The following is a 21,072-nucleotide window of genomic DNA, read 5'->3' as shown; positions in this document are numbered from 1 at the left end:
GGAAGGGAAGGCCCAAAAGGATGTGGGTGTGTGATTCCCAGAGCACCATTCAGGCCAGCAGTTCTCAACTAGGACCGTGCTGCCCCCCAGGGGGCAGTTTTGGCTGTCCCGACTTGGGAGTGCCGCGGGCATCTAGCGGGGTGCGGCTTTAGCGGGGTGGGGCGCCGGGGATGCTGCTCAGCCCCCTGCAGTGCACAGGACAGCGCCACCAATGGGAGAATGATCTGGCCCCAAACATCAGTAGTGCCGAGGGTGAGAAACTCTGCCTTCTCATGAGAGAGACCTTGTCTTCCTGTGTATCTATCTATGCACCTGTATCTCTGTCTATGAACTATGAATTAATCTATGAATCTGAGTGTAAATCTAAGTATTTAGGGATCTATCTGTGGATCTATGTATCCATAAATCCATCTATCTATCTATCTATCTATCTATCTATCTATCTTCCTATCTACCTATCTGATTCTCACCTACAGATGACTTCCCCTCAGGGACACTGCCAATGCCTGGAGACTTCTTAGGCATCGTACTGCCTGTAGATAGGTTGCTACTGGCACCGAATGGGTGGAGGCCGGGGATACGGCTCCATACCCCACTACACACAGGACGGCCCCACCACAAATCGTCTGTCTTCAAGTGCCCCCAAGGCCCGGTCTGGGGATCCTGCTTCAGGCAGAAGGGCTGTGAAGGGGATGGGGCTGGGGAAGACCCAGGGGAGGTGACGGATATTTTAGTGAGCACGTAGAGTCAAGGAGAGGAGGAGGGCTCCTAGGTGCGGTGGGGGGCGGGGGGGGGGGGAGGTGACCTGGGCAGAGTCGGAGCGGCCACCGGCAGATGGCAACACAGTCCAGTGTGGGCCGGCACAGGGGTCTAGCCTGTGGCTCGCCTCCCCCAGTCCCCTGCAGACAGGCGGTGAGGACACCCTTGAGAGGACGTCTCCACCCCCCTGCGGCTGACCCCTGCCCATCCTCCTGGCCCGAGCCCCATCTCGCCTGGGACACACGCCCTCCGCCCTGAAGCAGGCACCTCTCCAGGCTGCGTCCTGCTCCCCCTTCCTGTCTGTCCCACCCCAGTGTCAGTGGCAACAGGGAACCCCAGCCTAATGGCCTGGCTCACCCGTCTCAAGAAGGTGCATTAAGCGAATCGGTTTCTCCGGGGCCGCCCGCCGGCTTCTCCGCTGGGTGAGGTGGGCGGGCTGCCGGCCCGAGAGCACGATGTTGCCCCGCGCGGCCACCTCGTAGTACAGGGTGAAGCTGCATGGGCACGTGGACTTCACCGGGAAAAGCGCTTCCTCTCCGACCTGTGGGAGACACGCAGCACAGGGGGCCCTGCCTGGCACCCACGGCCCGGCACCCACGCCAGGCAGATGGCTGCTCTGGGGCCACAAGGAGGCTGGGATGGCTGCGGCAGGAGTGCTGGCCTCCCAGCAGAGAGCCGGGCATCCTGGCGCCGGCCGTGTGCCCTGGGCGGCGGAGCAACTGTGCTAACGGCGTGGAGACTCTCGACGAGCTGACGGTGCAGGAACATGGCCCATGAGAGGTGTGGCCTTTGCCCCCCAGCTCCTGAGAGGCGATCTCCAAGCCTTTGAACTGTCCTGCCTGCCTGTCTCTGTTTACCTGAGGTCTCAGGCCACACCAGATACTGACAATATGATCCATGGGGGGCCGGGGGAGGGGTACAGGTCACACTCTGTCACTTTGACCTCTGGAGGGGCTGGGACTGAGGTCAGCTATGCAGGTGGTCGGCCAGGTCTGGGTGACTGACCCCCGGTAAAAACCCCAGACACTCAGCATTCCTGGTCATACGTCTGGTAAGGGTCTAGTGTCCGGGACGTATAAAGAACTCTCACAACTCAGCAATGTACAGACGACTTTCTAAAACTTAAAAACAGCAGGGGAAGCCGGATGAAGGATATACAGGATCTCTCTGCACCGTCGGAGCAACTCTTCTGTAAATCTAAAATTATTCCAAAATTTGAAATTAGGAGCACCGGGGTGGCTCAGTCAGTTAAGCGCTCGACGCACCTTCAGTGCGGGTTATGATCTCAGGGTTCGTGCATTCAAGCCCTGTGTTGGGCCCTGCGCTGACAGCACGGAGCCTGCTTGGGATCCTCTCTCTCTCCCTCTCTCTCTGCCCCTTCCCACTTGCACTCCCTCTCTCTCTCCCTCTCAAAATAAAGAAACTTTAAAATAAAATAAAATAAAATAAAAAGTATGAGGGGCACTTGGGTGGCTCAGTCGGTTAATGGTCCAACTTTAGCTCAGGTCGTGATCTCGAAGTTTGTGAGTTGGAACCCCGCACCAGGCTCTGTACTGACAGCCCAGAACCTGGAGCCTCCTCTGGATTCTGTGTCACCCTCTCTCTCTGCCCTTCCCCTGCTCCTTCACGCTCTCTCTCTCTCTCAAAGTAAGTAAAGAAATAAAATAAAATAAGTAGTATGATAACAGATTACAACATATTGGAAGATTCTTTTAAAGTCCTCAAGTCCATAACATACTCAAAACAATACAGCAACAAAAATAATGGTAGGGAAAAGAGACAGAAAGTTCTTTCTTCTTTTTCTTTTTCTTTTTCTTTTTTTTTTTTTTTTTTGAAAGTTCTTTCCTTTTACAGAGGAACACCAACTCATAAACGTAGAAGGAATGACAGGACTCAGACCTGCCATCACATAGCCCCTACTGTGATAACTGACGACAGCAAGAATTGTCAGTGAAGCTAAAAGCACCGGGTGAAAGGTTGGTGGGGGTCAGGACGCTGTGGCAGGGAGGGGCCTCAGGTTGGCACCACAGGTTACTCAGTAGCCTCACCCACCGGGGAGAGAGCTGGTAGAAATCACACACCAACCAAGGATAAGGTCAGCTCCAGCAACAGTGGGGTCTCCTAAATCTGCACCTCTTGACAGGCTGCTACGAGGACAGCACACACACAGTAATTCTGCCTGATTCTAATTCAGGATGTGGGAGCATCTCCAAGACCACACAGGCCCGAATTCTTCACAAAAGTCACGGGGATGAAAAGGCAGAGGTAGGGGCTGTTCCACATCAAGAGCAGATACGGACACAGAAGAGCCAAACGCAACATGGGTGGCCATGGATCCCGAATGAAATGCGCACGTGCCCACGCGTGCACGCGCGCTCACATATACACGTGCATGCACATAGCCGCACATTACTTGCACACGTGTGCACAAGACTGTGGGCGTTCACGCACAAGATAGAAGTCACATCCTGGGGACATCTTTGAAAATCTGAACACTGCCCGTGAACCAAAAAAAATATGTTGAGTTAATGTAATTTTCTTAGACGTGACAATAGCTTTGAGGTCATGTTGAAGAATGTCCTGATTTTTAGGACGTATTATGCTCAAGTATTTTAAGAGTGAAGCATCAGGATGTCTGTAACACATTTTCAAATGTTGTAGCCAAAACAAAAGGGCTAAAGAAATAGATGAGTTGATGGGGTGCCTGGGTGGCTCAGTCAGTTAAGCATCCGACCTCGGCTCAGGTCATGATCTCACAGTTTGTGAGTTCAAGCCTCACGCCAGGCTCTGCGTGGACAGCTCAGAACCTGGAACCCGCTTCATATTCTGTGTCTCCCTTTCTCTCTGCCCCTCCCCTGTGTGCTCTGTCTCTCTCTTTCCAAAATAAACATTAAAAAAATTGTTTTAATTAAAAAAAAAATAGATGGATAGATGGGTGGACAGGTGCCTTGGACAGGTGCGTGGATGGGTGAATGGGTGGATGGATGGGCAGAGGGCTGCATAGGTGGACAAGTGGGCAGGTAAGAAGGAGGACAGATGGACAGAAGCAAAATGTGAATTCATAAATCCCGGTGAAAGGCACAGGATTATACTTTTTTTTTTACGATTTCTAAGTTTGTAAATAGTCACCTTATAAAAAGGCACTGAAACAAAAGTCCCCTTCTGTTTCAGATGTTAGGGGGCAGAAAAACGCATAGCCTTCCTCTTCTCGTGCACTAACCCCACGGCAACCCTAAAAGATAGGGTTGTCAAACCCATTTACTGAGCAGCAATCCCCCCTCCCCCGCCCTGCCTGGGCCTTCAAGCTGGAGGAAGGGGAAAGGGCCCTGACACAGAGCCCAGACTGGACCAAGCACGGCCACTCCTGCCTCAACGCCCTGAGGTTGCGCCCAGGGCCCCGGCGATGACAGTCGCGGGGGGGGGGGGGGGGGGAGGGGGCTGGAGCCAGCTGACCCGACTCTGGCAGGATGGAGATGTCCCTCCAAGAGGAAAGTCTGAGTGGCCCAGCCAGGTCCTTGCCTAATGGGAACAGACGATCTCATCTGAGTCTCTTATTCTCAAAACTCCCACAGTGGGCCACGAAGCCCCCAAAATGGGCCGCTCCGGCACCAGGATTCCTCTAAGCTGTATCCCAGGCACCACCCCCCACCCGCCCTCCCCTGGCAGCCTTGGGCCTGAGCAGCGGCTGGTTTACGGGCCAGTAAGGCCTGGGAGCAATGCCGGGGAGCAGCTCACTCTGCAGCAGCCAGGCTCTGCCTGGGGCCTCTTGGTTAACGGAGTTAACAGGGTGCTTTACACTGTGTATACAAAAGTGTATCTTATTTAATAGATGAGGGATAAACAAACTACAGCTCATCCATTCCGTGCAAGACACTGTCAAGTGAAAGAAGCCGATGTAAAAAGACTACACGCTGTATGGGGTGCCTGGATGGCTCGGTGGATGGGGCATCTGACTTTGGCTCAGGTCCTGATTTCACGGGCTCGTGGCTTCGAGCCCTACATCTGGCTCTGTGCTGACAGCTCAGAGCCTGGAGCCTGCTTCCGATGCTGTGTCTCCCTCTCTCTCTCTGCCCCCTCCTGCACCCCTGCTCACGCTCTGTCTCTCTCTCTCCTTCAAACAGAAATAAACACTAAAAAAAGAAGGCCACACGTTGTACGATTCCAGCTACCACAGTCTCCCCTGTGAGACTCCCCTGTTGACCACCATCAACAGTGTTCCGGAAATGGGTGATCCTCCTTTTTTTTTTTTTAATGTTTATTATTTATTTTTGAGAGAGATAGAGAGAGACAGAGTGTAAGCAGGAGAGGGGCAGAGAGAAAGGGAGACACAGAATCCGAAGCAGGCTTCAGGCTCTGAGCTGTCAGCACAAAGCCCAATGCGGGACTCGAACCCACGAACCGTGAGATCATGACCTGAGCCGAAGTCGGATGCTTAACCGACTGAGCCACCCAGGCGCCCCAGGTGATCCTCCTGATGTATCATCAGAAGGTCAGGCGCAGCCTAATGCTTTGTCACAACGCCTGCATCACTCACCTTGATGTGGGAAACAAAGGCAGACTGAGGGCAAGTCACAAACTAATAACCTCCCCCCCCCCCCCCACACACACACACATAGGTGACATTCCTCAGGCACTCTTGGCTGCCCAAGAACAAAGGAAAGGGAAAAACCCGTGGTTAACTGATAGAGATCACAGTCATGCGGGCCCTGAGTCTCCATCAGGTTACAACTGTCTTAATAATTTACAAGGGGAAAAAGCAATTCTATCAATCGCCAAACTTCCAGGAACCTGTAGATTCCATTTCCTGGGACCCTGACACCACCCTACCCCCCGGCCAATAGGATAGAAAATCTTACACCATCAATCACTCCTCACAACTCCAGTGCAGCTCTTTCTGCCCACGGGTCCTGTCCCCGTGCTTTAGGAAAACCACCTTTTTGCACCAAAGACGTCTCAAAGAATTCTTTCTTGGCCGTCGGCTCCGATCCCCAACACTCCGAACCACATCAACCTTTCTTCATCTCCTCACGTAGACATTTTACTATCTCGTGATCACAAGAAAGCAGGCTGGGTACAGTACAGTATATTTCGAGAGAGAAGGAACCACATCCCCGTGACTCTCACTACAGAATATTGTTACCGTGGTTCTATTTTATCATTATTGTTGTTAATTTTACTGCGCCTAATTTATAAGTCAATCTTTGTCATAGGCATGTAGTATAGGAAAAAACAACACACGTAGGGTCTGGTACTATCCGGAGTGTTAGACATCCACTGGGGATGTAGGGATGTATCTCCATGGATAAGGGAGGGGGGACTACCATATACATGTGATGGGAAAACAGCTATTCTGAGCTGCTGCTGGGGCATCTGATGGCCTGACAAAGCCCCTCACACCCGGAGTCTGGACATTTAGATAAGGACCCGAGCTTAGGATTCTGGCCGCAAGTTTCTGCTTCACTTTTCCTCAGGGGGCCTTTTGAAATAACCATATAGCACTGACCCCCACCCCTAAAGCTATGACCTCGTCTCCAACCACCTTACAAGTAAAGGGTGCTTGCTGCCCGGCTGCCTGCCTCCTGCTCGCTTGTGACCTGGGACGGAGGACTGCCCTTCCCCCCACCCTTCATTTTGCACCCGCGCACCCCACTCTGGGATCTGTAAATAAATCTCACGGCTTGACTTCGTGTGTGTGTGTGTGTGTGTGTGTGTGTGTGTGTGTGTGTATTGAAACTGCCTCCAATCAAAACAACCCCGGAGGTTTTCACTTCTCCCAACACAACATGACATTCTAGAAAAGGCAAAAGTACAAAGATGGTGAAAAGATCAGTGGTTGCCAGGGGGTAGCAGGGAAGGAGGGATAAACGAATAGGTAGATGGAGCCCAGAGGATTTTTAGGGCAGCGAAACCATTCTGTATGATACTATAACATCAGAGGTGCCTGGGTGGCTTAGTCCGTTAAGCATCTGACTTTGGCTCAGGCCATGATCTCATGGTTCGAGTTCAAGCCCCGCATCAGGCTCTCTGCTCTCAGCTTGGGATCCTCTGCCCCATCTCTCTCTGCCTCTCCCCCGATCATGCCCCCCCAAAGATAAATACACTTAAAAAAATTGGGGTGCCCAGGTGGCTCAGTCGGTTAAGTGTCCGACTTTGGCTCAGGTCATGATCTTGCGGCTCATGGGTTCGAGCCCTGCATCAGGTTCTGAGCATTCAGCTCAGAGTCTGGAACCTGCCTTACATCCTGGGTCTCCCTTTCTGCCCCTCCCCCACTCACGCTCGGTCCCTCACTGTCTCTCAAAAACGAGTAAACATTAAAATAAATAAAATAAGAATAAAAAAGATACTACAACCCTGGGCACACATCACCATACATTGGTCCAAACCCACAGAATCTGCAACACGAAGAGAGGACCTAACATACACTGCAGACCTTAGTTAATAACAACACATCCAACCTGGCTCATCAACTGTACGAGATGTGCTACCTGAATGCAGGCTGCTAATAACTGGGGACACTGCCTGCAGGGGTGAGGGGGCACAGAGGAACTCTCTTCCTTCTGCCCAATTTTTACAGATCCGTGTCTCCACACACATCTCCGCGAATCTTACTTAATCGGGATTGCTGAATAACAGGGAAGAAGGAACATGAGACCCAGCTCTAGGTCCGTGGGGAAACCTCAGAGCCCGTGCACAAGAAGTACAAGCCCGCAGACAGGAGCCCTGATGGCCACGTTTATCGTGGTAAACCCCGGGGCCACAGCCTGAATATTCACCATAATTAAACTATGGGCATTCATTCCGAGGAATACGGCCTTGCTGGAGGGCCGGGGGCCAGGGCATCAGTGTCGGCCCTGCTGGGGCATGCACACATCCCCTGGAGGTGTGTGGAGGGCACGCCTGAGCACCTTACCTGCAGGGGGCGGGCGGGGGGCTGCAGCTGCAGGTGGCACTGGCTGGGGGAGTACCAGCTGCTGAGAGAGAGGTAGCTGGGCAGGTACTGGGCCCCCACGGGCTTTCCGTTGAGTGCCGTCACCTTGGTCTGAGGAAAAGAGGGTACTTGGTCAAGGCCTGGGTGCTTGGCCTAGGAAGGGGGTCCTTGGGGATGCTTCTGCCTGCCCTGGCCTGTGGCAAGACCCTCTCATGTCCCAATTCCCCTTCGGGGAACCCTCTCCCCGGTTCTCAGAGAATGGGGTCCAATGTGCTTTTGCCCCCCTCTCCCCGTTCCTCAGCTCCAGGAAGCAAGTGTCCGAGGCTGGTCACAGGGTGTTAGGGGGTGGCTCAAGACAGGGGCAGGTGACTCATGTGGCTGCCAAGAGAGCTCTATCATGGACATACTAGGAAACCCTCCCCGTGCCCCTGTCTCTCTCTCTCTCTCTCTCTCTTTCTCTGGCTTGCTAGTGACCCTGGTGGCTTCTTGGAGGGGATCACAGGCCTCAGAGGACGGTCAGGAGATGGAGAGGCTGTGTGGGACAGCACCCCCGTGGCTCTGGAGCCTGTTCCTCCCTAAGCTCGAGCCCTGCCGCCCTGCGTGCACCAAGCCCTGGGTGGTTATACGGCTTTGCTCCTTTGGGCTTTGAGCTTTTTCCCTTCACTTGCCCCAACACAAGGGAGAGGCCAGAGGAGCAGGTCTAAGACCTCTGTGAGATCAAGAATAAAGAAATTGGCCATGGGGCGCCTGGGTGGCTCAGTTAAACGTCCGACTCTTGGTTTCGGCTCAGGTCATGATCGCAGTTTGGTGAGTTCGAACCCTGCGTCGGGCTCCGTGCTGACCGTGTGGAGCACGCTTGGGATTCTCTGTCTCACTCTGTCCCTCCCACTTGCACTGCCTCTGTCTCTCTCAAAAGAAATAAACTTTAAAAAAAAAGGAGGGGGTACACCTGGGTGGCTCAACTGGTTAAGCGTCCACTGGCTCAGGTCATGATCTCACGGTTTGTGGGTTTGAGCCGCACATCAGGCTTTGTGCTGACAGCTCAGAGCCCGGAGCCTGCTTCGGATTCTGTGTGTGTGTGTCTCTCTCTCCCTTTTTCTGCTCCTCCCCAGCTCTCTCTCTCTCTCAAAAATGAGTAAATGTTAAAAAAAAAAAAAAAAAAAAAGTTAGCCCATTTTTGTCCCCGGTTTCTGGGAGGTAGCCTCCAAAGCCTGGAATTTTCCAAGTGATGAGAGTGTCTTTGTTATTTATGGTGCATCCTGAGGGTACATGCCACCGAGCCGAATCAGGACAGGGGCAAAGGGTTGGGGTTTTGAGACTTGTGATACCAGCCTAACCTCCAGGGAGGGAGGCGACTGGAACCGGAGTCTGTCACAGGGCCCGTGATCCACAGCTACTTTACGAACCCCGGTGGACACCGTGGACACCGAAGCTTGAGAGAGCGCCCCCGGCCGGCCGTTCTCTGGGGGCACGGTCACACATCATGAGCCGGGAGGATGGTGTGTCCCAGGGACCCCAGAGGGACAGCTCAGGAAGCTTCAAGTGTGGGACCCTCCCAGCTCTGGCCCCACGCCTCTCTCTTTTCGGCTGGTGCTGATTTGCCACGCTGCTATAAAAAAAACTGTGATTGCAAGAGACACGCACTTCCAGTTATAAACTAAGTCCTGGGAATGGAATACCCGGCGGTGTGACTGTAGTTAACAACACCGCAGTGTATACTTGAAAGTTGCTAAGAGTAGATCTCAAAATTTCTCGTCATAAAAAAAAACGTAGAACTATGTGTGATGCTGGCTATGAATTACACGTATGGTGGTGTCTGTTTCACATGTGCAAATATGGACTTATGGTATACACCTGAAACTAACAGAGTTACAAGTCAACTGTCCCTCATTTAAAAAATAATTGACTTGGGGCGCCTAGGTGGCTTAGTTAAGTGCCTGACTCTGGTTTCGGCTCAGGTCACGATCTCATAGTTCGTGAGTTCGAGCCCTGCATCGGGCTTGGGATTCTGTCTCCTCTCTCTCTGCCCCTCCCCGACTCGCACGCACAAAGGTACTCTCTCTCTCAAAAATGAATAAACATTTTTAAAAGTTAAAAATAATTGATACTTACAATTAGCTTCCCTTTTTTAATTTTTATTATTTTTTTAATGTTTATTTCTGAGAAAGAGAGACAGACAGACAGGCAGAGAAAGGGCAGAGAGAGAGGGAGGCACAGAATCCAAAGGAGGCTCCAGGCTCTGAGCTGTCAGCAGAGAGTCCGACACGGGGCTCGAACTCACACACTGAGAGATCATGACCTGAGCTGAAGTCAGTCCCTTAACCGACTGAGCCACCCAGGCGTCCCAAGTTTTGTTTTTAAAAGAATAATTAAAGACCTTTTCCTAAACACTATTTGGTAACAGAAATAAAATATCTATTAAAGTGACATTTTGGGGAAAAGCTAATTTTTAAAAAAAAAAATTTAAGTTTACTTATTTTGAGAGAGACAGACAGACAGAGAAAGCAAGCAGGATAGGGGCAGAGAGAGAGAGAAGCCCAAGCAGGCTCCACACTTGAACTCCTGAACCAGGAGATCAAGACCTGAGCTCAAGTCAGGCGCTCAACCGACTGAGCCACCCAGGTGCCCCAGGAAAAGCTCATTTTTAGACATGTATCTATGACAGAGAAAATTTTTCAGGTAATTCTGGTATTTGTAGTCATCTCAGGGCTTTGCTGCTACTTAACTGCTAGAGGACTAAATGCAAATAAAAGGGATGCCTTGCGATCATTAAGAAAAAGCTGTCATTGTAACCAGGAATTTGCAGCCCGCTGGATGGCCCGGAGAGCCCCAAGCTTGCAACTTCCCATGGTTAAAAATCTTTAAGGACATGTTGCCCCACAGAGGACAGTCACCACAAGCATCCTCGGCTCCCACCTACACATTTACTCTAAGCTGCCCCCGCCCCTTCCCCGCCATCCAGCGTCCGTGGGGCTGTCACAGAGCCGGACGCGCTCTTCTGTCACTCCTGCTCCTCTCTTCCCTGATAATGGGACCCCGTGTCCTACCTTCACAGCTCCAGGCTTGGTGGCCTCTCTGTCATCACCTTCTGTCTGCCCACCTGTGCCCGCACCCCACCCCCCGACCAGGTACCCTGTAATGTCACTGGAACAACTGCTGAGTTTCAAAACTCAGGCCACTCTGTCCCCCTGATGCTGCCTTCTGGGTAAACCCCAAGCACCCCTGTGAGGTGGGGGGCACCCCACCAGCTCCCTCCTCCACATCTTCCTGAATGGCTCAGCCTGGCTGGGCCCTGCAGGACCCAGTTACACTATGATCGAGGGCCTCTGGGCCTCTGCACATGCTGTTCCACCCTCCCAGAAGCAGTCTGGATGACCCTCCCCAAGGTCAGGAGTCCACATGGTGGGATCCCTTTGGGAAAGCCTCCTTCAGCATGACAGCAAGGAAGCTTCGCCTCTCCTTGACCTCCTGTCTTGCCTTGGGCTCTCCCCCGGTCAAACTCCCCGTCAAAGACCATAAACTCCCTCAGGGAAGCAGCAGGCCACAGTTCCACTGAGCTTGTGCCCAAGCATAAATCAGGGAAGGCACCAAGGCTGTGCCTTGTGGCTGAATGACAAAGGTCCAGGCAACTCACCCACCTCCAGCCACACGTGTTGGGCCGACATGGGGATGAAGGGGATTTCAAACCCCACCAGCCCTCCCCGGGACACAGATTCAGTGGTGTAGATGTTGTCCTTCGAGGTCAGCTCTGCCCTGATCTGGACCGTCACCCCCTCGGCCGGGCTGCCGTCTGGGTAGGACAGCTCCACCTGGAAGGGGATCACCAAAGATTCAACACAGTCAAGGCAGTACCACTCTCCAGACGGATCTACAGACTCGACCCAATCCCCCACCAGAATCCCAGCCAACTTCTTTGCAGAAATCGACAAGCTGTTGCTAAAATTCACAGGGAAATAACCAAATAACCAAAACAACCAGGAAAAAGAGGAACCGAGAAGAACTCATATCTCCTAGTTTCAAAACTGTGAAGCTACAGTAATCAAGACTGGCCTAGGAGAGACATGGCGATCAATGGTACAGAATTGAGAGTCCAGGAATAAACCCACACATCCGTGGCAAATTGGTTTTCAACAAGCGTGCCGAGACCATTCACTTGGAAGAGAACAGGTTCCTCAACAAACAGTGCTGGGAGGACTGGACACCCACATGCCAAAGAATGAAATCGAACCCCTACCTCACACCATCTGCAAAAGTTAAAAATGGATCATAGGGGCACATGGGTGGTTCAGTCGGTTAAGCATCCGACTCTTGGTTTCAGCTCAGGTCATGATTTTGAGGTTTTGTGGATTTGAGCCCCGAGTCCGGCTCTGCGCTGACAGCATGGAGTTGGCTTGGGGATTCTCTCTCTCCCTCTCTCTCGCTCTCTGCCCCTCCCCCACTCACACTAAATGTCCCCCTCAACATAAATAAACTTAAACTAAAAAAAAAAAAAAAAAGATCATAGACCTGAAGTTAAGAGCTGGAACTTTGAAACACTTAGAAGATGGAGAGCTGGGCGGGGGAGGCCAGGAGAGGAGGACCTTCACGACCTTGGACTTGACCAAGAAGTCACAAGGTACAAGTTACCACGGGCTGGCCATTAGCCTGGTGCCACGTGGTGTGGAAAAAGAACGAGCAGAGGCTATTTATTCACAGCTTGCTGCAGCCAGGGAGTCACAGCCACCATCACTTGTGTTTGGCAGAGACTCAGGTGCAGGTGAAGTGGGAAAGCCTTGTAGAGAAGCAGGGAGGGCTTCAGGTGTGCCTCTGTTGGAGGCTATAGCTGTGGGGAAGCTGTGGGGGCTAACCGGAAGTGGGGTATCCTAGACAATCGGTTAGGGGAACGTATAGGGACTCCGTACCTCTCCAATGTGCGGATCTGATCTATTCTATTCTATTCTGTTCTGTTCTATTCTATTCCATTCCATTGCATTTTAGAGACAGAGAGTGCACAGATGCACAAGTAGGGGAGAGGCGCAGAGGGAAAGAGACAGAGGATCTTAAGCAATCTCCATGCTCAGTGTGGAATCCAAAGAGGGGCTCGATCCCACGACCCTGGGACCATGACCTGAGCTGAAATCAAGAGTCGGACACTTAGCCGACTGAGCCACCCAAGTGCCCCGGCATTCTCAATTCTGTCCCATTGGTTTCCAGGTACAAATTACCGTGTACAAATCACCACATGCTGGCCGCTGGCCACTGGCCTGGTGCCACGCTGGGGGAGGAACAGAACGGGTGATGCTATCAACAGTTCCGTGTGATGCTCAGACCTCATTCAGACATAGAAGAGGCAGTCGGAACGAGGGGTTCAGAAGACAGGGATGGTGTGAAAGAAATATGGCCAGTGGGCCCTGAAGGACCCTAGAGTAGCCCCTCGACCGTGCAGGTATTTGGTGACAGAGTGACAGGGGCTTCGGCTGGCATGATCCCCATTTACAGCTCTGCTCTTTAATGCAGATGGTGGATAATTTCTCAGTGGTCCCTGAAATGCTCCCTTTCATTGATCTGACAGCCCGAGCCTCTTCTCCATGCACATTCTGACCCGCACGTTGGGCTTTAGCTTCTCCTCCAGCTGGGACCCTCAAAGCCAGGGGCGCACAGGCTGTGTCTCTGTGATTGCGCCTGAGGGGCTGGGATCCGGCACAGACAGAAGGGAGGTCTCAGAGCAGAGCAGGAGTAGCAGGCCACAGCATGAGGACACCGGGATCCTGTGAGTGACCCACAGAAGGTTAGAGGGGCCAGCGATGTGGGCGGTGGGCAGAGCTGTGGTCAGGGGTGCAGCCAGCTTCCTCTGGGGTGACACTGGGCACCACTGGCCTTGGCCCCCCGGGACACAAATGCCCAGTTCAGCAACTAGGATAAGGATCTCGGGTTTCTGGTCACCTAAAACTTGACTGTGTATAAGAATGGCATGATGGGTGGGCAGGAGGTGGGGGCCTATTCAAAATGCCACATTTGGGGCACCTGGGTGGTTCAGTTGCTTATGCATCCGACTTCAGCTCAGGTCATGATCTTCCGGTTCATAAGCTTGAGCCCCACATCGGATTCTGTGCTGACAGCTCAGAGCCTGGAGCCCGCTTCGGATTCTGTGTCTCCCTCTCTCTCTGCCCCTCACCCCCCCTTAAAAATAAGTAAACATTAAAGAAAACACACACATACACACAAAACGCCACTTTCCCCCAGGAGATCGAATCAGTCTGTCTCAGGGACAGGAGATCTGCCTTTTGGGGCATTCCCTTGGATATTAGCTCATCCAGAAATAAGTCGACCCAAATAGGAAAGGCATTGCCTGAGAGAAACCGAATGAATGGCTTTACAACGCCTTGGTTTAACGCTGTAGATACACGAATGTCTATCTACGTCAACTAAAGCAGACCATCCTTTTAGGTGGAGCAAAATGCCCAGTCCCCTCACCCTGGGCCCAGTACCAGCTCTTGCCACAGTCAGCAGAGGAGGCCCTGGTCCCCAGACAGCAAAGGTTATGCAATGTAATTAAAGGACACCGTCCTCCGCAGAGTCACTGCTGGGACACTGAGTGACTCAGAGTCACTGCTGGGACACTGATGGGACCCACTACCGTGGATTCTCGGTGGTCCTCGGGGGGCGGGGGGGCTGGGGCGGGAGGTGGTGCGGAGCCTGCGCCCTCAGACGGCCCCTGCTGGGCCCCATCCCCAGCGCTTACCTTTCCCACGTAGGACAGGCCAGGCTTGAACTGCTTCCTGGTGTCCTTGGAGTAGCGGACGTCCACCAGTTGCCTCTGGACAGGAGTGGAATCATCAAAGGCCACCTGCTGGCTCCCGTCCACACTGACCACCGTGGCCCAGATGCTGACGGTGCCCCGGAAGTGCTCGGGGACATCAGCTGGGATCATGTCCTTCACGCAGATGTCGAAGTCCTGGGAGCCGTGGATCTGGAGGCAGGAAACGCCCAGAATGTGCTCACTCGGGGTCAGAGTGGTTTCAGTGAATGACTCTCAAAAACGCATGTGACGTCCAAGACTCTCCAGCCGCTTGGAGGGCCAGGGGGGTCACTGGATCCCTTGTTGGATATGCCATATGACCCAGGGAGGAGGGGCATCGGCCCCACCAGGCAGAAGAGGAGAAGGCTTCTGTAGTAAGTTGCTCACCCTCCCACAGACAGCAGGACAGGGATTTGAACCAAGTCCCCCCCAATTTGGAGCACTCGCTCCCACTCCTGGGGCACAGAACGCTCCCATTCACCCCCTACCCCAGGACCCAGCCAGGAGCCGGGCGAATAAGTCCATCCAGGAACAGCTTTGGAGTACATTACTCAGCAAACCAGACAATTAAGGCTAGGGCACCACAGCCTGCAGGGAGGACAGGGTTCAGTGCCGGAGGCCCCTGCAGAGACAGAGGATCCCCAGGATGTGTGTGCACGTACGGGGCGGCACGCTCACAACTGAGCCAGGTTATAAAACTTTACACGCACAGGAGTGTGAAATCATGCAGCCGCTGTGGAAAACAGTCTGGGAGTTTCAAATGGCTAAACATAGCTACCACTGAATCTACAAATGGGTAACAGGTTGGCCAGACCACATAGAAAAATGGCCAACCCATTGCCTATACACCAGCCTTGTAGAAAGTCTGACCCCTAGGAAAAAGCCAAACCCCCATAACAACCAGCCCCACACGGCCAGGACTTGATTAATCACGGGCAGCTTTTCTGATTTTTTTTGCCCCTACTTCCTGTTTTTTTTTAATTTTTTAAAAAATGTTTATTTCTTTCTGAGAGACACAGAGCATGAGCAGGGGAGAGGCAGAGAGAGAGGGAGACACGGAATCGGAAGCAGCTCCAGGCTCTGAGCTGTCAGCACAGAGCCCGACGCGGGGCTCGAACCCACGAACCGTGAGATCATGACCTGAGCTAAAGTGGGACGCTTAACCGGCTGAGCCACCCAGCCGGCTGCCCCTACTTCTTTGAACGAATTGAGAAAGCCACACATGCACCCCTAACCAATCTCACCGGATGCTCCCCTTCTAGTTAGGTGGTGACAGCTTCCCCCAAACACCCACAGCCTCCAACCGGGGCACACGCGAAACCCTCCCTGTTTCTCATGACCAAGCTTCAAGTCTGCCAAACGGAGGTGATGGCGGCTGACTCCCTTGCTACAGCAAGTTCCGAATCAACGGCCTCTGCACGTTCTTACTCAGATGGCTTCTTTATTTAATTCCATACCACACGACCTAGGGACGCCACATCCAAGAGAAATGAACACGGCCAGCCCCACAAAAACCTGGACGCGAGCGTTCAGAGCAGCAGCAGTGGTAATAGCCAAAAAGTGGAAAAGAATTCAGATGGCCATCGCTGGGCAAATGGATAAACAAAATGTGGTCCCTCTGCATGATGGAATATTACTCGGCCACAGAAGGGAATGAAGCCCTGACACACGCTACACTGTAGATGCACCTTGAAAACATCGTGCTGGGGGGTAAGAAGCCAGACGCCGAGACCATATAGTGTGTGATTCCATGTGTACGGAACGTCCAAAATGAGCAAATCCATACAGACAGAAAGCAGATCTGTGGTTGCCCAGGGCTGGGGGTGGAAACAGACTAATCACAAAAGGGCATGAGGGATTTGGGGACGATGGTGGAGATTATCCTAAAACTGGGCTGAGGCAACTGTTGCACACTCTGAATATGCCCCCAACCCCCAAATCCTACATTCTACATGAATATTTGAATCGTATGGTATGTGAATTGTATCTCAATGAAACTATTTTGCGGGGGGGTGGGGGGGGGCGCCTGGGTGGCTCAGTTAAATGTCTGACTCTTGGTTTCGGCTCAGGTCATGATCTCACGGTTTGTGGCTTCGAGCCCCACATCAGGCTCCGTGCTGACAACACGGAGCCTGCTTGGGATTCTCTCTCTCCCTCTCTCTCTCTGCCCTCCTCCCACACTCCCTCTCTCTCTCTCTCTCTCTCTCTCTCTCAAAAATGAATAAGTAAACTTAAAAAAAAAAAAATAAGAGATGCCTGGGTGGCTCAGTCGGTTAAGCGTCTGACTTCAGCTCAGGTCATGATCTCAGTTCGTGGGTTCGAGCCCCGCGTCGGGCTCTGTACTGGTGGTGCAGAACCTGCTTGGGACTCTCTAGTCCTCTCTCTCTCTCCGCCCCTTCCCCACTGGTGCCTTCTCTCTCTCAATAAATAAATAAACTTAAAAAAAAAAGAAAGTAAAATTAAATGAACCATCACGCAGCTGAAGCCTTCCCTGCAGGAAGGAATCCATTGGCTAAGCAGCCCTGGGGCCCCTGCTCCTTACCTTTGTGGTTCTGAGGACGGGGCGCCCCACCTCCTGGCTGTAGTACCCCACGCCATTTACAGTCATATTGATCGTCAAGGTCCCCGAGACAGGTTTCCCAAAGGTATACCTGGAACAAAAGGATAAAGGGAGTTAATTTCACACAGAGCAGCAGGAGAGGGTCTCTCTCAGGAAGACCAAGCCCCCCGTGTCGTGGCCACTGGTATGGCAGCTGATACAGGGCTCCTTCGCCCTCCTACATTCTCTGCTTACAGCCCTTTCCACAACCCAGAGCCAGGAGAGATAATGTCAGGGGCCTGCAGTCCTCTGCCCCAAGACTTATGTTTGACGGAAAAAGAGACCAAGGGTCAGAGAGGAACTCTGAACCCAAGAGCAGGAGGGTATGTGAGACGACCACAGGGCCTGGCCAACTTGTTGGGGCAGGACAGTACAGAGGAGCAAACAGCCGTGGGCACCAGGGAAGCCCGGGTCTCAGGGCCCTGGTGAGTGCAGTTCTGAACCAGGGCTCTGACTTCTCTGAGTCTTGGTTTCCTCACCCAGAGAAGGGGAATAAAACTATCCTCTCAGAGATGCTGGTAAAACTCACACATATCTTTGTCATGCCCTATGCAGAGGGGACACCTGCTTACAGGGGCACAGGAGCGAGAGGGACGATCACAGCGAATAACAAAAATAATGCCAGGCATTTTGATAGTATTTTCTAGACTATTAAAAAAATGTGTGTGTCTCCAACACATCCCTGGACTGTATTTTTTTTTTAATTGTATTTAAGGAGAGTTGACAACATCCTTGGGTTTTAAACACACCCAGCTGGGGAACCTGGCGGGCTCCGTCAGTAAAGCGTGTGACTCTTGATCTCAGGGTGGTGAGTTCGAGCCCCACGTTTGGGATAGAGATTACTTTACACACACACACACACACACACACACACACACACACACACAGCTGGAGGAGAGGAGGGCAGGACTGCCTCAGCCACAACCTCTGGCAGGTGGCAGAGCTCAGCGGGAACACAAGGCTGGGTGGGCTCTCCCTCAGAGCCCCCAAAAGGGACAGTGTCTCTGGACACCCTCTGGTTGCCGCCCACTTTGGACCTGGTCATCAACCTGGTCATTAGACAGGCAACCCCTTCAAGAAATCCCTTGTGGGTCAGCCCACTCGCTGTGGGTGCTGTCTGCAAGGAAGAGGGAGTCCCTGGAAGGGGTCCCTGGGGGGAGACCCCCAGGAGGAGGGGGAGGATACCTGAGGGAGGAGGGGCATGCCTGTAGGGGATATCCCGGGGAGGGGCATGTCATGGGGGCGTGTCCCAGGGAGGGGCCTGTGGTGGGGGCGTATCCTGGGCGTGTTTCCCCGCCCCCAGGGGGAGGGGCTTACCCATGCTGACCACCTCTTCCTCACCTGGCCCTCACGGTGCCCTTCTCGCATGTGTCCAGGTCCCGGATATACTGGGGCGGGTCAATAAGGAGCTCAAATTTCGGCAACACTGGAAGGAGAGAGCAGAGAGGAGGGAAGGGCGGCTTCCACCGCTGGGGTGGCCTCAGAAAGTACTGGAGGTGTTGGAGGCGTAACAGCGAAGCCGCAGCCCCAGCCACGGAGCAGCCAACCCCACAGAAATCCACACCACCCTTCGCTGAATAAGGGCAGCATTCTGGGGATTTTGCTGACCCACCTCTATTTCCTATTTTCGGAGAGACCCACACCCCTTTTTTCTCAGGAGGTCCACATCTCATCACTTTTAGGCCACATGCCCTGAATGCAGCCCAGCCCAGCCCAGAAGCGCCCAAGTGGCCAGGTCCTAGACCAACTAGGGGTGGCTGGAGAGTGCTTGCAGCTGGAGGGGTTCTCTGCTTCACGACTCAGCCTTGGGAGCATCCAGCCATCTGGTCACCCTGTGCAGCTTGGGGAGCAAGGGAGCAGCACAGAGGAAACATAAAGACCCTGGTCCTTCGAGCTTGTTACACAAGGCGAGAAATGCCTTTCCTCGGGAAAACAATAAAAGAACCAAAAGAAATGGACTTAAAAGGGAAGGAAATTTGAGGCGCCTGGGTAGTTCAGTTGGTTGAGCATCCATCCGACTCTTGACTTCGGCTCAGGTCATGATCCCAGGGTTGTGGGATCGAGCCTTGCGTCAGGGGCTGCACCGAGGTGGAGCCTGCGTAAGATTCTCTCTCTGCCTCTGCCCTTCTCCCCCACTTGTATACGTGTTCTGTCTCTCTCTCTCTCAAAATGAAAATTTTAAATTTAAATTTAAAAAAAGGAAGGGAATTCTGCTACAGTATGGATGAATCTGGAGGCCATTATGCTGAGTGAAATAAGCCAGACACAAAAGGATAATACCGTATGATCCTGCTCACATGAAGCACCTAGACGAGTCAGACCCAGAGAAACAACGAGTAGGATGGAGGGTGCCAGGGGCCGGGGGAGGGGACAAGGGGTCAGCGTTTAATGGGGACCAAGTTTCAGTCTGGAAGGATGAGAAAGATCTGGAAATGGATGCTGGTGATGGCTGTCCAACAACATGAATATCCTTAACACAACAGAAGTATACACTTACGAGTAGTTAAGACGGCCAATTTTGTCACGTATGGTTCATGACAATCCTTTAAAGAAGGAAATGACAAAGTGCCCAGCTGTCTGCACTGATCCCCCAGTGAACGGGGCTCCTGCCACTCACCCCCATCACCGATGTCACCACTGAGTCTGTGGTTTCTCCCAGATGTGAAATCCCAAGATCCCAACATTCTCTGGCTTACCATACTTCTGAACTTCGAAGGACTTGTTGTACATGTGGCCTTGCATTTCGACAAAAATGAACCATTCTCCCAGCACCGGCTGGTCGGACAGGGGGAAGGTCATGTTGGCGACGCCTGTGTGAAGAGAGACCACCCGTCATCCTGGGGCGAGTGCACGTGCAGGGTGCCAGCTGGGCGCAGCGAGGACGGAACAGAGGCACCCCGGGGACCTGCCCCCCCCCGCCCAGAGCCAAAGCTCAGGGGAACCAGAGACAAGGCCAAGGCCCGGGCTGGCGGGGGTCTGTGCCCAACAAGCTCCCCCGCAGGTCACCCTTCAGCTTCCTGGGGGAGCCCTGTGGCCAAGATGCCACGTGGACAGGGAGGTGACAGGCCATGGAGACAGCCCACCACGCTCAGCCACTCTGCTTCCCGCCTGAGCCAACTCCCAGCCTCGGCACTGCTGACATTTGGGGCTGGGTCGCAGTCCACGGTTGGAGACATCGCAGGACACTGAGTGGCATCTCTGGCCTCCACCCACGCGATGCCAGTAGCTCCTCCCCCCACGTCACGGCGACCCCCAAGTAGCCCCCACGGAATGCTACATCCCCTGGGGGCAGAACCCACCCCCTGACCACCAGTCTGCTACCCAAACTGAACACAGATTCTCAACAGGCTTCAAGACTGGGCACTGCTCTCCCTGCAAATGGGCAGCCGGAAATGCCAGCGGCCTCCAGGACAAGGGGCAGCCTTTGCCCTGGGTCTGCTCCTTGGAACCCCGGCTGGAGCGGATACTGGGAGGAGAGTCAGGGCGGCATTTTGCATGCGCCCCGCCGCGGGGGGAGTCTGAAGGTGTGCGTAGACTCCAAACCGCTGGGGGATCTTTCCCTCCTGAGTGTGACGCGCTCTGCCTGTCCCCAACAGTGACACCGTGCTGGCAGTTCTCAGTGGGACTCCCGCGAAAACCCAGATTCCAACAGCACCCTCTGCTTCTCTCCGCCACTCTGGAATTGGAAAACGCGACGGCAAAAGGTCCCTTTCCTCACGTATTCTGAGCCTTTGATGGTCAGAGGACACTTAGGGTACATGTCACCAGCGCGCATTTTTTCTATGGGGCCTCAGCCAGGAGCAAAATCACACCAGTTGAGCACCTCTGGTCTACATATATCACAAGGGGGTTAAAAAATTCTTTTTAATGTTTATTTATTCTTGAGAGAGAGAGAGAAAGGGAGCCTAGGTGGGGGAGGGACACAGAGAGAGAGGGAGACACAGAATCCGAAGCAGGCTCCAGGATCTGAGCCGTCAGCACAGAGCCTGACGCGGGGCTCGAACTCAC

At 53.2% G+C, this 21,072-nt stretch overlaps 1 protein-coding gene across 2 annotated transcripts in view; it reads right to left on the bottom strand.

Annotated features, from left to right (window-relative positions):
* Nucleotides 1–21,072, bottom strand: part of CPAMD8 (C3 and PZP like alpha-2-macroglobulin domain containing 8) — an 81,630-nt gene that overhangs the window by 50,919 nt on the left and 9,639 nt on the right. Inside the window, exons 8-14 of one of the 2 annotated variants that reach the window (XM_086698715.1) lie at nucleotides 19,747–19,874; nucleotides 18,406–18,524; nucleotides 17,008–17,116; nucleotides 14,409–14,636; nucleotides 11,326–11,496; nucleotides 7,670–7,798; nucleotides 1,117–1,300 (exon numbers count right to left, since the gene is read on the bottom strand). In XM_086698715.1, the coding sequence (XP_086554841.1) occupies nucleotides 1,117–1,300; nucleotides 7,670–7,798; nucleotides 11,326–11,496; nucleotides 14,409–14,636; nucleotides 17,008–17,116; nucleotides 18,406–18,524; nucleotides 19,747–19,874 (1,068 nt within the window). The remainder of the gene's footprint in view (nucleotides 1–1,116; nucleotides 1,301–7,669; nucleotides 7,799–11,325; nucleotides 11,497–14,408; nucleotides 14,637–17,007; nucleotides 17,117–18,405; nucleotides 18,525–19,746; nucleotides 19,875–21,072) is intronic. The other variant, XM_086698714.1, reaches the window with a different exon arrangement.

This window comes from Puma concolor, chromosome A2 (genome assembly GCF_028749965.1).
Source record: "Puma concolor isolate L17-30 chromosome A2, mPumCon1.1.hap2, whole genome shotgun sequence".
Lineage (NCBI taxonomy): Eukaryota > Metazoa > Chordata > Mammalia > Carnivora > Felidae > Puma > Puma concolor.
Note: the sequence above shows the minus strand (reverse complement) of the source record. Positions and strands in the feature narration are given on the sequence as shown.